Source organism: Rhinopithecus bieti, unplaced genomic scaffold (genome assembly GCF_001698545.2).
Source record: "Rhinopithecus bieti isolate Rb0 unplaced genomic scaffold, ASM169854v2 scaffold_15339, whole genome shotgun sequence".
In the NCBI taxonomy this organism is placed as follows: domain Eukaryota; kingdom Metazoa; phylum Chordata; class Mammalia; order Primates; family Cercopithecidae; genus Rhinopithecus; species Rhinopithecus bieti.
Genome location: NW_016808089.1, coordinates 201,986 through 217,716, shown reverse-complemented (window position 1 = coordinate 217,716; position 15,731 = coordinate 201,986). Strand labels below are relative to the sequence as shown.

The 15,731-nt window shown below is 41.8% G+C and overlaps 2 protein-coding genes across 4 annotated transcripts in view; one reads left to right on the top strand and one right to left on the bottom strand.

The window, feature by feature from the left end:
- Positions 1 to 4,136, top strand: part of PIN4 (peptidylprolyl cis/trans isomerase, NIMA-interacting 4) — a 16,544-nt gene extending 12,408 nt beyond the window's left edge. For all 3 annotated transcript variants that reach the window (XM_017885491.1, XM_017885494.1, XM_017885493.1), the window contains exons 3-4: positions 2,824 to 2,943; positions 3,419 to 4,136. In XM_017885491.1, coding sequence (XP_017740980.1) covers positions 2,824 to 2,943; positions 3,419 to 3,577 — 279 coding nt within the window. In that variant the 3' untranslated portion in view covers positions 3,578 to 4,136. The remainder of the gene's footprint in view (positions 1 to 2,823; positions 2,944 to 3,418) is intronic.
- Positions 4,137 to 8,430: 4,294 nt separating this feature from the next.
- Positions 8,431 to 12,448, bottom strand: ERCC6L (ERCC excision repair 6 like, spindle assembly checkpoint helicase). Its single transcript, XM_017885490.1, has one exon. The coding sequence runs from the start codon at positions 12,175 to 12,177 to the stop codon at positions 9,979 to 9,981; it is 2,199 nt and encodes a 732-aa protein (XP_017740979.1). The 5' UTR covers positions 12,178 to 12,448; the 3' UTR covers positions 8,431 to 9,978.
- Positions 12,449 to 15,731: the final 3,283 nt, after the last annotated feature.

Here is a 15,731-nt window from a genome sequence, read left to right as displayed (position 1 = left end):
GAGTTCAAAACCAGTCTGGGCAACATAGTGAAACCCTGTCTCTACAAAAGATACAAAATTAGCTGGGCGTGGTGACACGCACTTGTAATCCCAGCTACTCGGGAGGCTGAGAGGCACAGGAATCGCTTGAACCTGGGAGGCGGAGGTTGCAGTGAGCTGAGATCGTGCTACTGCACTCCACCTTGGACGACAGAGCGAGACTTCATCTTGAAAAGAAAAAAAGCTTGTAGAATAAGGATATGAAGAAAATATTTTTGTACAGTTGCACAGTGTGCTTGTTTTTTAAGCCAAGTGTTATTAAATAGAGACAAAAAGTTTAAAATTTTTTAAATGTATAAAGTTGAAAAGATACAATAAACTAAGGCTAATTTAATATTGAATAAAGAAAAGTGTTTTATAAATTGTAACTTACATGTGTAGTGTGTATAAAGTCTACAGTAGGGGCCGGGTGCAGTGGCTCAGGCCTGTAATCCCAGCACTTTGGGAGGCCGAGGCGGATGGATCACCTGAGGTCAGGAGTTCAAGACCAGCTTGATCAACATGGTGAAACCCCGTCTCTACAAAAAATACAAAATTAGGCTGGGTATGGTGACTCATGTCTCTAATCCCAGCACTTTGGGAGGCTAAGGCAAGAGGATCACCCAAGGTCAGGAGTTCGAAGCCAGCCTGGCCAACATGGCAAAACCATCTCTACTAAAAATACAAAACTTATCCAGGTGTGGTGACTTGTGCCTGTAATCCCAGCTACTAGGGAGGCTGAGGCAGTAGAATCACTTGAACCCGGGAGGTGGAGGTTGCAGTGAGCTGAGATCGCACCACTGCACTCTAAAAAAAAAAAATTAGCTGGCAGCCGGGCATGGTGGCACATGCCTGTAATCCAAGCTACTCAGGAGGCTGAGGCAGGAGAATCACTTGAGCTAAGGAGGGGGACATTTCGGTGAGCCAAGATCGCACCATTGCACTCCAGCCTGGGCAAAAGAGCCAAACTCCATCTCAAAAAAAAAAAAAGTCTACAGTAGTGTATAGTAATGTCCTAGGCCTTCATATTCACTCACCACTCACTGACTCACCCAGAGCAACTTCCAGTCCTGCAAGCTCCATTCATGTAAAGTGTCCTATATAAGTGTACCATTTTTTATCTTTTATACTATATTTTTACTGTACCTTTTCTATGTTTAGATGCCCAAATGCTTACCGTTGTGTTACAGTTGCCTATGGTATTCAGTATAGTCATATGCTGTACAGGTTTGTAGCCTAGGAGCAATAGGCTATGCCATATAGCCTAGGTGTGTAGCTGGCCGTACCATCTAGGTTTGTGTAAGTACAGTGTTATGTTTGCACAACAACAAAATTGCCTAATAACTCATTTCTCATAATGTTTCCCTGTAGTTAAGTGACACATGACTATAAGTGATTCTGTTTCAATGTGAAATGAGAAATCCTGCCAAACAACTATCTTGACAAAATCATTTTAAGGATAGTAGTGTTTTATAAATCCATGGCTTTATGTAAACATAGGTCAAATTTGAATACTTTAGTAGGGTTGGGTGTTCTTAATATTCAACCTGTGATTCCTTTTCAAAGTGTGGAATTGTGGGGAGGCTTATACATTGGATCTCTTTTAGTAAGAAATACTTCCTGGCCAGGCGCGGTGTGCTCACGCCTGTAATCCCAGCACTTTGGGAGGCCGAGGTGGGCAGATCACTTGAGGCCAGGAGTTTGAGATCAGCCTGGTCAACATAGTGAAACCTATCTCTACTAAAAATACAAAAAATTAGCTGGGCGTAGTGGTGTCCACCTATAGTCCCAGCTACTTGGGAGGCTGAGGCAGGAGAATCGCTTGAACCCATGGGTGGAGGTTGCAGTGAGCCAAGATCGGGCCACTGAACTCTAGCCTGGGCGACAGAGGGAGACTGTCTCAAAAAAGAAAAAAGAAATACTCTCTAGCAGGGTTTTTCTTATCATCCTCACTCTGATGAAATAATAGCCATTGGTCAATGGTAGCTGCATTATCTCAATCTTCACAATCCTGTCAGAACACATAGGTCCCGTTATCATTGCATCTCGATGTACAAATGGAGAAACACTTGGAGTTTAAAAACATGCGTAAGTTCAGCCGGGCATGGTGGCTCATGCCTGTAATCCCAGCACTTTGGGAGGCCGAGGCGGGCAGATCACTTGAGATCAGGGGTTCGAGACCGGCCTGGCCAACATGGTGAAACCCCGTCTGTACTAAAAATACAAGAATTAGCTGGGCGTTGTGATGGATGCCTGTAATCCCAGCTACTCGGGAGGCTGAGGCAAGAGAATTGCTTGAACTTGGGAGGCAGAGGTTACAGTGAGCTGAGAGCACACCACTGCACTCCAGCCTGGGAGATAGAGTGAGACTCTGTCTCTAAATAAATAAATAAATAAATAATGCCTAAGTTCATACAGCAGAGGTGGGATTTGATTCCAGAACCACAGCTCTCAACCTGTATCATGTTTCCTCCTCCTGTTAGCATGGAGGTATATGGTAAAAGATGGGAGCTTCCCAGCCATGTGCGGTGGCTCACGCCTGTAATCCCAGCACTTTGGGAGGCCAAGGCAGGCGGATCACGAGGTCAAGAGTTCGAGACCAGCCTGGCCAACATGGCGAAACCCCCACCTCTACTAAAAATAGAAAAATTAGCCAGGTGTGATGGCACATGCCTGTAAACCCAGCTATTCGGGAGGCTGAGACAGAATTGCTTGAACCCGAGAGGCGGAGGTTGCAGTGAGCCAAGATCACNATGAGTCATTTGGGTCTCCAAGTATTACATGAATGTACTTTTTTCCTTGCAGGTCAGACACATTCTATGTGAAAAACATGGCAAAATCATGGAAGCCATGGAAAAGTTAAAGTCTGGGATGAGATTCAATGAAGTGGCCTCACAGTATAGTGAAGATAAAGCCAGGCAAGGGGTACGTTGCTCTTATTATTTATAATTTTCTCTCAGGGTAAGAAAGCAAAGTAAAAATGACAAATAATAAAATAAAATAAGATAAAATAAAAGTCTCCATCCTCCACAGAAGAAACACAGAAGTAGGGATCATTCCTTTGTTCAACCATTAGTTGTAGCCATATTTTGGTTTAAAGATCTCAAAAGCAGAAATGTCCAACTTGTGAATAGTAGAATAAGGATCACCTACGTCAAAACCTAGGCATGACCAAACTTGCACAGCTAACTTCAAAGTCCAGCAGTGTTGAGAGTACTTATGTGTTCAGTCTAGAGTTAGACTTCTTCTACCTATTTGTCCTTATTGAGCCTATTCCTGCATTGCTCTTAGGAATATACCTCATAACCTTAGCAAAATGTTGGGAAATTCTCTCAAGCTACAGTAGAACTGTTCCCTCTTCAGGGCCACTTGATATCACTTAATCTTTTGGGTTTTTCAGGGCGACTTGGGTTGGATGACCAGAGGGTCCATGGTGGGACCATTTCAAGAAGCAGCATTTGCCTTGCCTGTAAGTGGGATGGATAAGCCTGTGTTTACAGACCCACCGGTTAAGACAAAATTTGGATATCATATTATTATGGTTGAAGGAAGAAAATAAAATCATATGAAAGACTGAATACGTTTTATACATTTTGTTTCTTTAAAAGGTATTAGGTATTCCTTTGAGCTGGAGCGGCAAGGAAATATAAAATTTTAAAAGAAAAGATATTGGATGCTCTTTGTATTCTGTGAAGGCTCTCAGTATGGGTTTGTAGGTGTAAGAGAGGGTGGGGCTAAGTGAATGTCAACTGTAGTAGGTATTTAGTCAGTCGTTCTCAAAGAGAAGTCAAGCAGACTCCCTTTAATTTGTATTCCCTTTCCTCCCAGAACTGTCTCTCTCAGTCTGTCCCATAAATTAATTCAGAAACCATCTTCAGGGGAAGCAGATATCAACTCACCCTATTCACACAACTGAAAATATTGGGCATCAAATGGATTAGTGTGTGAGAATCATAAAATAAGTTCCTAGACAACATTTGTTTTACATGTTAGTCAACTCTGATCTTCCAGGACAGGTATTACTAGCTCCACTGTCTTAACATAGTACGCGGCACGTTATAGTCTTTCAGTGTTAACTCCTTTCTTTTTAAATAAATGTTTATTGGAGGAAAAAAGCACTCAGTTCTTCCATGGGTTGTTTCGTATGAGACTAACCGAGTGCTGGTTAAAGGGAGGGATGTCAGCATAAAAACATCATTCCCTCATCTTCAGTGTATGGGTTATGTTAGGACTGTCCTTTCCAGGGCCAATGTTCTGTGCATCTAAATTTTAAAATGTAAAATGCCATATTTATGACATATAAAAAAGGATAAAGATTACTAATATAAATACTATACTGCTTCAAAAATAAAACTTTGCCAACACAGCTATGTGATTCTTAACAGTGATTAACACACTGCTTTCTCTCCCTCAGCTGCATTTGATATTATACCCATTTATATAATGGCAGCTTTACTTAGATACCTGACTTTCCCACTTGAGAAGAATTTCTGAGCACCTCAGTAGGTTATACTTCCATGAGATTTTCCCCACGGAGCAGATATGCCAGTGTATACAGAGATGTTCAAATAGATGTAAGATGAAACTATGGCTGGGTCCAGTGGTGTGCGCCTGTAGACCTAGCTGTTTGGGAGGCTGAGGCAGGGGGATCACTTGAGCCCAGGAGTTCTGGGCTGTAGTGTCATATGCCAATCGGGTATCAGCACTAAGTTCAGCATCAATATGGTGACCTCATCTGGGTATAGTGGCTAATGCCTATAATCCCAGCATTTTAGGAGGCCAAGGTGGGAGGATCACTTGAGCCTCAGAATTCGAGGCTGCAGTGAGCTATGACCATGCCCACTGCACTTCAGACTTCAGCCTGGGCAACAGAGGCCCTGCCTCTTAAAAAAGAAAAAAGAAAGAAAGAAAAACTTGGTGTCCTCCTGGGATTGAAAGACCAGCAGGTTGCCTACAAAGGGGTGAACTGACCCAGGTTGGAAACTGAGCAGGTCAAAACTCTTGTGCTGATTAGTAGTGGGATTGCACCTTTGAATATCCACTGCACTGTAGCCTGACCAACACAGTGAGACCCCATGTCTAAAAAAAAAAATTTAAAGCTGAAACTACATGTTATCGATTTTTTTTTTTTTTTAATGATTTACTGACATGGGGTCTTGTTCGAGACCAGCCTGAGGAACATGGCAAAACCCCGTCTCTACCAAAATACGAAAATTAGTTAGGCGTGATGGTGGCGCACACCTATAGTCCCAGCTACTCCCGGCAGGGGCAGGTAGAGCTGAGGTGGGAGGATTGCTTGAGCCCAGGAGGCGGAGGTTGCAGTGAATCAAGATTGTGCCACAGCACTCCCACCTGGGTGACAGAGTAAGACCTCGTCTCAGAAAAAAACGTTTGTAATATGTGTGTGTGCCTCTTTATTAATATATTAATACCTGGTAGTAGGTCTAAACAGCACTGTGACTTTGCAGTAATGAATATCAATGGCATTTTGAGATATCTGCAATAACCCCGAAGTCTATGTGATTTCTCCTGGTGACGTAACACGTACTGCTAATACTTCTGTAGTTTATGGCTACATTTGTTAACAGTGGAGGATGTCCAGGTTCTTGGCATCTTGAACAAAGGACAAAACGCACAAAGCAAGGAAGGGACAAAGGGATTTATTGAAAACGAAACTACACTCCACAGCATAGGAGCTCAAAAGACCCTGTTACAGAATTTTGGGGAGTTTAAATACCCCCTAGAGGATTCCATTGGTTACTTGGGGTACGCCCTATGTAAATGGAAAGGATGAAGTGAAGTTACAAAGTCATTTACTTGGCCTACACCCTGTGGAGAGGATATTTCCTGTCATAGCTTTAGTGTGAATCGGCTTTATGTTCCCTGCCTCCAGACCCTGTTTTCCTGCTTCACATTCATGATGGAGGGAAATGCTATATTTCAGTTACCAGACAGAGAAAAGATAAAACTTTTTTCCATCCAAATTCAGACAACCGGCTTCTTCTACCCATGAACCCCAGGTTAAAAATCCCTGCCATGGATACTGTTTGAATAGTTTACCATGAGCATGTATTTTTTTCCCAGACAACAGAATTTGTCATAGTACACACACACTTGAACAGAAAGAGCGTTGCTATTTTCAGTGAGAAATATTCCTAGACTGAAGACGTTTCACTGTTCAGATTAAATGGCTATAGGCCGCTAAAGCTTCCTTGAAGGCAAATTGTGTGGATTTTTTGTTTTCTACATCAGGGAAGAAAGAAGTTTATTAGCTGAATTTTCACAAACATTTGTGTGTGGTGAAAGGGACAGAAAAAGATGTAGGGCGCAGCCACTCCCTTCACATCACGGTGGGAAGCACAGGGAAATGGTAAGCTGAACTCAGATGCAGACTGTGAATTGCTAAATCACAGTTACACCAATATTTCAAAAATAATGATATATATTCAATCACATTACCCTAAAATAGTAATAAATTGCTTTTATAAGAACAATATTTTGTTCCATCAATAACCTGAAATTCAGCTTCTCTTTTGAACTTATGTAATTTCTTATAATACACATGAGATTATTAGTGTGTATATACATATAATTTAAGTCACTTTTATATGTATGGGATATAATAAAAATAAATATTTGGTCTTTGTCCCTGGTTCCTGTCATATAGTTCCTGAAAGCCTTGAAATTTCAACTGGTGTCTTTTTTATGCTAATGAGATAGCTTGTGGCTGGAGGCCGCTAGTAGCTTCAGAACGGGGGCTGGTCACCAGAAACATTAGGCATGATCACAGGGAACATTCAGCCATAACTGCAACCTCTGGAGAGGGGAGAGGGGCTGAAGATGAGTGAATCACCCATGGCCAATTATTTTATCAATCATGCCTCCCTAAGGAAACCTCAAAAACCCTAACAATGGAGTTTGGAGATCCCTGGATTAACATATCAAAATGTTGGGAGGGTGGTGTGCCTGGAGGGCATGGATGCTTAATGCACCACCCCTATACCTTGCCATACACATCTCTTCCGTTTGGCTGTTCCTGAGTTGTAGTCTTTATAAGCTGGTAATAGTAAGTAAATGTTTCCTGAGTTTTATAAGCTATTCTAGCAAATTATTAAACCAGGGGGTGGGATGGGGCGGTCACGGGAACCCCTAATTTGTAGCTAAGTCAGACAGAAGTGTGGGTAACATGGGGACCGAATACTTACAACTGACGTCTGAAGTGAGGGCAGTCTGGTGGGACTGAGCATGCTAACCCTGGGTAGTGTCGAAACTGAATTGTAGGACACCAGTTCAATTTTGAATTGGAGAACTGGAGAATTGCTTGATGTGGAAAACCCCCACATTTGGTGTCAGAAGTGCTGTGAGTAAAAACAGCTCAGTGTATTATAGTGTATTCATTTACACAAGGTTAAAAATCAGTTTCACCCCAACCATGTCACCATGGGGAAGTCATGACCTCACTGAGCCTTTGTTTCCTCAAATGAAAAATGGAAATGCTACTCTCCCTTCACCTCAAAGGAGTATGGTAAGGCTGAAATGAGAAACCTGTGTGGAGTGCCCAACACATAGTACTTCATCAAGGATAGTCCACTTCTCTGGTGACAGAGTGCAGAATGCTATACTGCACTTTGTCTTTCTACAAGGGAACCAAACTCCTTTTCAGTCTACAATCCAAAGATAGACTGTGATAATATGTGTCAGAATAGACGAGATACCTGGTTTGGCAAAAGGGAGAACACAGTTAATGGTGCATGAAGAATGGCTAAATGGTCAGCATTGACTCCAGGGCAAGCTACCAGTGATAAAGAATCCCAGCACCAGGTACCTAGCTCAGCTTTCTGCTGTTCCAGTTTAGTACTCTATCCAAAATGCTGGGGACCAGAAGTGTTCTGGATTTTGGAGTATTTCCATATACATAATGACATATTTTGGAGATGGGATCCAAGTCTAAACAGGAAATCCATTTATGTTTCATATACACATTAAATACTAAGTCTGAAGGTAATTTTATAATTACTTTTAATGATTTTGTGCTTGAAACAAAGTTTGTGTATGTTGAACCATTTTACTTCCCTTTGAAGGCAGGCTTGCATGGGAGAATCTGGGCCTGTGTGGAAAGGATATATAGTAGCTGAAGGGGGCTTACAGAATCTCTTTTCCCTTGGGGATGCTGAGTAAACAGTGTGTTATACACCTTCATTTTGACTGTGACATGTCACATGACATCAGGTATGGAACTTTCCTCACTTGTAGCATCATGTCAGCACTCAGAAAGTTTCCTCATTTTTGGATTAGGGATGCTCAACCTGTATTAAGCTGAAAGCATGAAACAGCATGTTCACAAGCATGTCTTAAGATCTGGACTGATAATGACAGGCTTCTGCCAGTATCATCTCAGTGAAACAAAGTGGATGGAAAACACTTGAGAAAAGTAACTTTAATTTTCTTATCTGAACTGTTATATACAAAGATGATCACTTTCAGAGTAAAATTAAGAATGACCAGAATAATTTTACAAAATTTTCCAAGAAACAACACAGTTAAATTTACAGAATATGCTTAAAATATAAGAATATTCAAGTGAAGAAATATTAAGCTAGTGCTCAGAATACCAGACTATGGAGTGGGGGGCGTTGCAGGGCAGAAGTTGCTTTTTGAGATCTTTCTTGCCTTAAGCCTGAATGCTTCATGTTCCCAAAGAATCCAATTATGGAAACAAAAATTCCCTCATACTCAGTTTCACTTTAAAATACAATAAACAGGTTACATTCTCAATTGTTATTAAGTTGCTTATACAAACTTAAAGTCAAGAGCATAACTTCAGGATCTGCACTTTTTATGTCAAGCGCTTTAACTAAGCAGTTTAGGGCCTCCTGGATTTTTCCACGCTCTTTCAGTTCTTTTCCACGCTTTATAAGAGTCTCATAGTCATTCGTAGCCTCTGCCGCCTGGGGAGAACCAACCAACTGTTCACCAGACAAAGGCTCAGGGGCACCAAGAGAGGTCTCTTGAGCTAGAGCACTAGGCTTAGATGTCGTTAACCAGCTGGACTTGTTTTCTGAAGACAGTGTTTCTCCTGAAGGATCCTCTTCTGTATACTTGGAGGCTTCGCCACTGCTTTCCTCTGCCCCTTCTTCTGGATAATCTTCGGCACCCTTTGCTTCACTGCTATCGTCAAGTCTTTCCTCCATGTCCTCCACGTGGTCTAAAACCATATTAATAAGAGACCTCCTAGAAGCCAGAGATCTTCTAGAGTTCATAGACTTATTTACACTACTGGGTATTTGAGATGAAAAGAACCTTCCCGGTGGACTGATGTCATTTTTGGGAGTTGAAGCATCAAATTGTTTCACAGATGAGAATTGAAAGAGAGATGTGTTGAATGGATTTGTGCTTGAGGTATCTTTAAAAGAATCATCTTCATCTTCGCCATCTGAAACAATCCTTCTAGCTTTACTTCTGATTTTTGCTTTAACTACTACTTCTTCTGGTTCATCATCTTTCTCAGAAAACTCCCAACTGAGACATGTTTTGCTATGCACAAACCCTGCTCTGGAATTAGGTGCAGAGCCACACAAGCTATTTTCTTTCTCAACATGTTCTAAAGACTGACCGGAAAAATTTTGTCTGTTGTCTGCTGAGTCTTCCAAGAAAAGATTGAAATCACATGCATACTGTGGTGAAGATGCTAAACGTTCCTCTTCCAACTTGGCCTCACTTGCTTGAGCATCCTGCAATGCACTATGGGATGCTGAAAGGTCATCAGCTATTTCAATAATGGATACATTTGATTCTGCATTTTGACTTTCATTTGTTATGGAAATAATGGGCCAAGGATTGCGATGATGTAAAATCTCATCATCCTTTAGTTGATCTAAATTTGGCCCAAGATCAGCTTTGGTTGATTTGCTAAGTACATAATTAAAACTTTCCAGAGGATCCTCTTGCAGTGCCTCTTGCTTAGGCCCCTCTTGTAATGTCTCTTTTGTACAGCTTCATTTTAGTTGCAAAGCTTTTTTCCATTCCCAATGAAGAGTTAGTACAAAGTTCTTCTACACTTCCAAACCCCTTGGATAAAGTAGCTATAGAGTCAGCACTACATGTACCTTCATATGGGTGCCTACCATCTTGCAAGGTGCTAACATTCACCTTTATACTGGAGAGATCTTGTTTCTCACCCTCTTCGGGCAGATCATCAATGACTACACTTGCCATTTTGGAACTGATATCTTCTTCCTGAGTATGACGAGTACTTATAAGAGGTGAAGGCTGAGGCTGTGGTTTATTCAATTTAGGGCATTTCTTCTTTGTTGAAGAAGGAAGTACAGGTTCTCTTAGCCAGGCCCCCTCATTTCTATTTCTTTGTTGTTCCATCAGGAGCTCTTTATTTTGAGACTCAAATTCAACAAGGAATTGCGCTTTCTGAACCCTTTGTTGAATATAGTGAGATTCTTCTACCACATCAAGTTCTTCTTTAATAGATAGATCACATGTGTACATCAAATCATGGTCTGAGATTCCGGCTATCCCCAAAGACTGCAGGTAGGCAATGTGTTCATCTAGTTTTGTATCAGATTTCCTCTGAGCAGCATGCAAAGACTGAAGCTGCAGCTGGGTTACAGAGTTCTGAAGATCCTCAATTGTAAAGAGCTCTCTTAATTCTTGTTTACTAAAATATCGGAAAGGGTTCTTTTTTTCACCAGTAGTTTGTCTTATTAATGAGTCCTTGAAAACCTGTCTTCTGTATATTTTTTCCTCTACAGTCCCACAAGTGATTAGCCTATAAACCACAACATTCTGCTTTTGTCCAATTCGGTAAACTCTATCCACAGCTTGAGCATCAGTTGCAGGATTCCAGCTAGGGTCAAAAATGACCACTCTAGTTGCTGCAGTTAATGTTAAACCGACACCACCTACTTGAGTGGTAAGCAGAAAAACAGAGTAATCTTTATTTTGCTGGAATAAGTTAATTCTTTTTTCTCGTTCCAAAAGATGAGTAATCGTCCCATCGATTCGCAATGTCTTAAAGTGCCTATTCTTTAAGAGGCGTTCGATGATGTTTAGAATTTGCCTCGATTGAGAAAACACCAGAGTTTGATGTCCCTCATCTCGCAGCCTCTTAAGTAAGTCCATTAGGAATATCATTTTTCCAGATTCTTCCATCAATGTGTTATCAGTTATTTGATCAATATGGTCCACATCTGGGGAATCTTCGCCCTCATTTCCATCTTGAGCAGAGAATGTCCCAAGATTTAGCAAACAGCAAGCCCGTGCAGACAGCAGCCTAGGATGATCACACAGCTTCTTTAAGACACCTAGCTCAGCCAAAGGTGAGCGCGTCTCCATTAGCAACTCCTTGATATGATCTAAAGACACAAATTTCCTGTATATTTCTTCTTGTAAAGGCACAAGTCGTATCCAAATAATTAAATCATTTTTCCTGGAAAGGGAAGGCATTTCACAAATGGCATCAACATCTGGATTCTTTTCATTAAGTCTGACCTCTGGGTTGCTTGACTTTCTCTTCTGTACGTCTTCTTTAGTCCTCCTGAGAAAATAGGGTTTTATGATTGCCATTAAGTTTTCAGATATTTTAAATCCCAAGGCTTTTTCTCCTGGGGTAGCATCTTTCTCTCTTGCTCTAGTAATAGGATTTTCATACTCCATTTTAAAAGTTTTTAATGTTCCCAGCAGGGACCCTTGACAAGCAAAATCAAATAGGGACCATAGTTCTTGTAAATTATTCTGGATTGGGGTTCCTGTGAGGAGGAGGCGATTACTTGCAGGAATAGCACGAGCACATATTGCTGACTTAGTAGATGACGTTTTTATTTTATGTGCTTCATCAAGGATGACATAGTCCCACACAAACTCTTGGCCCCTAAAGCTTGAAAGTTGCTGCCAGTTATTGATTAACATCTGATATGTAGTGATAATGACACCATTCCTTTGCTGAATCCGATTGAGGTTTCTGGTCCGTTCATCCTTGCTAGGACCATGAAAGGTTTTGACTCTCATTCCTGGAGTCCACTTGATGAATTCTTTTACCCATGTGTTAATAAGATTGGTTGGCATGATCAGCAGCACATGATTCACAAGTGAAGCATCAAACATACCAGAAAGGAAAGCAATGATTTGAACAGTCTTCCCTAATCCCATATCATCAGCCAATATACCACCTTTTCTTCCATCCCTATACAGCCTATAGAGGAAAGCTATGCCTTCCTTCTGGTGCTCAAAGAGTTGGTCGTGCAGTTCTCGATAAAGCAGCAGGCCAGAGTTGCACACATCTGTAAATTCATCATCTCCCTGTTCTGCCAACTCTTCCAAGGCTTCCTGTATTTTTTGGATTCTGCTCAGCACCTTTTCATTGGGAAAAATGTCCTTTGCCAAATTGAAAAGTTTAAATGCTTCTTCCAGATCTCCATTCTTAGTTNTTCATTTTAGAATCCGAACTGCAGCTGGACTTTTAATATCCTCAATTCAGGATGGGAAAGATTAGCACAGAAGATGCCAATGAAAGCTGGCATCACTTGAGACACAAACAAATATCCACCAGATGCTGCCAGCAACACCTTCAGGCACTAGTTGTGGAAAATGAATGTGCAAAGATTATTGGTTCCACAGTATTTTTTTTAAGTTGGCACCCATAAGAAGTATGAAGTGATATTTTTTGTAAAACAAACCTCTATGTGTAGGGGCATGGAAACATGGGAACTTCTCTGGCCTTATTTTACTGGAGCTCCGTGATGCATTTGACACTATTGATCACTCCCTTCCCCTCTTAAAATTCCCTCCTTTCAGATTCCTATAGATTCCTTCTGGTTTTCCTCCTCTCCACTGACCATTTCTTCTGTGTTCTTCCTCCCAGAGGACTCAGTCCTAGGAACTCTTCTCATTCTTTTTAGTCTCTCCTCAAGTTTTCCCAGAGCGTCCACTCCCACCTATGTGCTCATGACTCCCAAATCACTCTCTCCAACCCAGAGCTGTCCCTCAAGCTCTACTCTAGACCCATATTCCAGCTGCCTTCTGGACATCTCCACTTGAAATCAAATTCAATTCATCCCAAACTAAACTCATTATTTGCCCTCTAAAAAGGTGCTTCTCCATTTGTGTGCTAGTAAATAACGCTACCATCTATTTAGCCACCCAAACTTCAAATCTGAAGAGAATCCTTGACCCCAACCTATAGAGGAGTCATCCTTGTCCTTTCCTGTCTTTTTATGCCCCACGCCCAGGCCAGGCAGTCCCAAGTCCTACTAACTTTATTTCCCAAGTTATAACCACCTTCTTTCCATCTCTACTACCATTACTGTGGCCCAAGTCACCATCATCTCTGGCCTGGATAATTGCAGCTTCCTACTCACTGCTCTCCCTACATAAACTCTTGCCCCTCCAATACACTCTCTATATAGCAGCCAGCAATACTGTCTTAAAGCATAAAAGAAATCATGTCACTCCTCTGCTTAAAATTCTTCAGTGGTGGCCGGGCACGGTGGCTCAAGCCTGTAATCCCAGCACTTTGGGAGGCCGAGACGGGCGGATCACGAGGTCAGGAGATCGAGACCATCTTGGCTAACACGGTGAAACCCTGTCTCTACTAAAAATACAAAAACTAGCCGGGCGAGGTGGCGGGCGCCTGTAGTCCCAGCTACTCGGGAGGCTGAGGCAGGAGAAAGGCGTAACCCCGGGAGCCGGAGCTTGCAGTGAGCTGAGATCCGGCCACTGCCCGCCAGGCCGGGCGGCAGAGCGAGACTCCGCCTCAAAAAANATTCTTCAGTGGTTTATGGTCAATTACTTTCAGTAAGGGTGCCAAAATAATTCACTGGGGAAAGAACTCTTTTCAACTGGATATCCATGTGCAAAAGAATGAAATTGGACCCCTACTCATACTGTATACAAAATTTAACTCAAAATGGATCAAAGACCTAAATCTAAGGGCTAAATCTACAAAATTTAGGAAAAAATATAGGTGTAAAAATCTTCATGACTTGGATTTGGCAGTATCTTAAATATGATGCCAAACACACAAGCAACCAGAGGGGGAAAAAATATATACAGGACTGGGTGCAGTGCCTCATGACTGATCCCAGCACTTTGGTGAGGCCACGGCAGGAGGATTGCTTGAGGTCAGGAGTTTAAGACTAGCTTGAACAACATAGCGAAACTGTGTCTCTTAAAAAATAAATAAATAAATAAATAAATAAAAGGAAAAAAAATATACAGATGGGCAATAAGCACATGAAAAGACTCTCAACATCATTGGTTGTCAGGGAAAGGCAAACCAAAACCACAAGGAGATACCACTTCCCATTAGGATGGCTATAACCAACAAGTGGGAAAATACAAGTGTTGGCAAGGTGTGAAAAACTCCCACTATTGGTGGGAATTATTAATTATTCAGAGCTGCTTTGGAAAGCAATCTTGATCTATGTTCTAGAGCTTGAAGGAAAAAATAACATTTTTAAATTATTAGACTATTTCCAAGTTCCTGAACTGGTAACCTACCCAGTATCCTGAAACCCCTATGAAACCTGGGGTTCTGTGTAACTCTAACCAGGCGTCTTCCCCAGAGACTAAAGTGCTGCCCCTGATCCCTAGCTCTGAGCCAGAGTCCCCACTAATCACACACACCAACCTTTTAAATGGCAACTGTGTGCCTAGACTTCTTAGCACCAGCCTAAAACACTTATTGCTGTGCTCTACCCACCCTCTGGAACCCCCATTTGTCAACCTCTGCCTGAACCACAACCAGAGTTTACAGTATTCCTTGGACATCACTGCTTTCTGGCTGGGTTAAACCGCTGCTGTGAGCCAAGCTGCCTTCCCCAGTCCCTGGTTCACCCTAGTTAGCAGGTCTGTCTAACAACTGCATCTCAGCTATTCCTTTCCCCTCAGTCTATTCCACCAATCAAGCTGGACCTAGGATGGTATTCTTTCCCTACAATGGAATCAGGGGCAAAATAAATGCTTTTATAGCACTGCCCTGGATATCTGATTATTTGCAAGACTAGAATGCTTTTACAATGCAGTTTGATTTAGCCACTTAGCTTCTAATCACTTCCATTTTCAGTGCTTGGAGGGAAAACATGTCCTTTTTATTGCTAATGTAATGATTTATCCATCTATAGGATCCCTAATGATCTGGATAATTTAGCTAACACTTCATGGGCTCAAATATTTTTCCAGAATTGCTCCCCTGTTTTCCTTGAACATAGGCAGGGAGAAGCCAGGCCTGCTTGGGAGCCAGGAGGACAGGGAGGAGTAACCAGTTCAGGACAAAGAACCATACCCCTCAAGCAAGAGAACAAGGAGAAGAATAGTGCTAGAGTATGAGGGGAAATGTCAGTTTTTAATTCCATATGAAGGGACAATAAAACAAAATGTGTATGTTTAAATGGTTTTACCTGAAATTATATGACTAGAGCATGATTCTCTTTAAGGATTGTTTAAAAGGACATCTAATCACCTCCCAGGAGGTCTCTCCCCCAACACATGAGGATTACAATCTGGATTACAATTCAAGATGAGATTATGGGTGGGGTCACGGCCAAACCATATCAGTGGCACATGCCTGTAGTCAGTCCCAGCTATTCAGGAGGCTGAGGCAAGAGGTTCGCTTCAGCATGGGAGGTCTAGGCTGCAGTAAGCCATGATCGCACCACTGCACCCCAGCCTGGGTGACAGAGCAAGACCCATTAAAAAAAAAAAAA

What these genes read in the sequence shown, in the direction of transcription:
- ERCC6L (XM_017885490.1), bottom strand. Translation starts at nt 12,177, where the DNA reads ATGGGATTAGGGAAGACTGTTCAAATCATTGCTTTCCTTTCTGGTATG.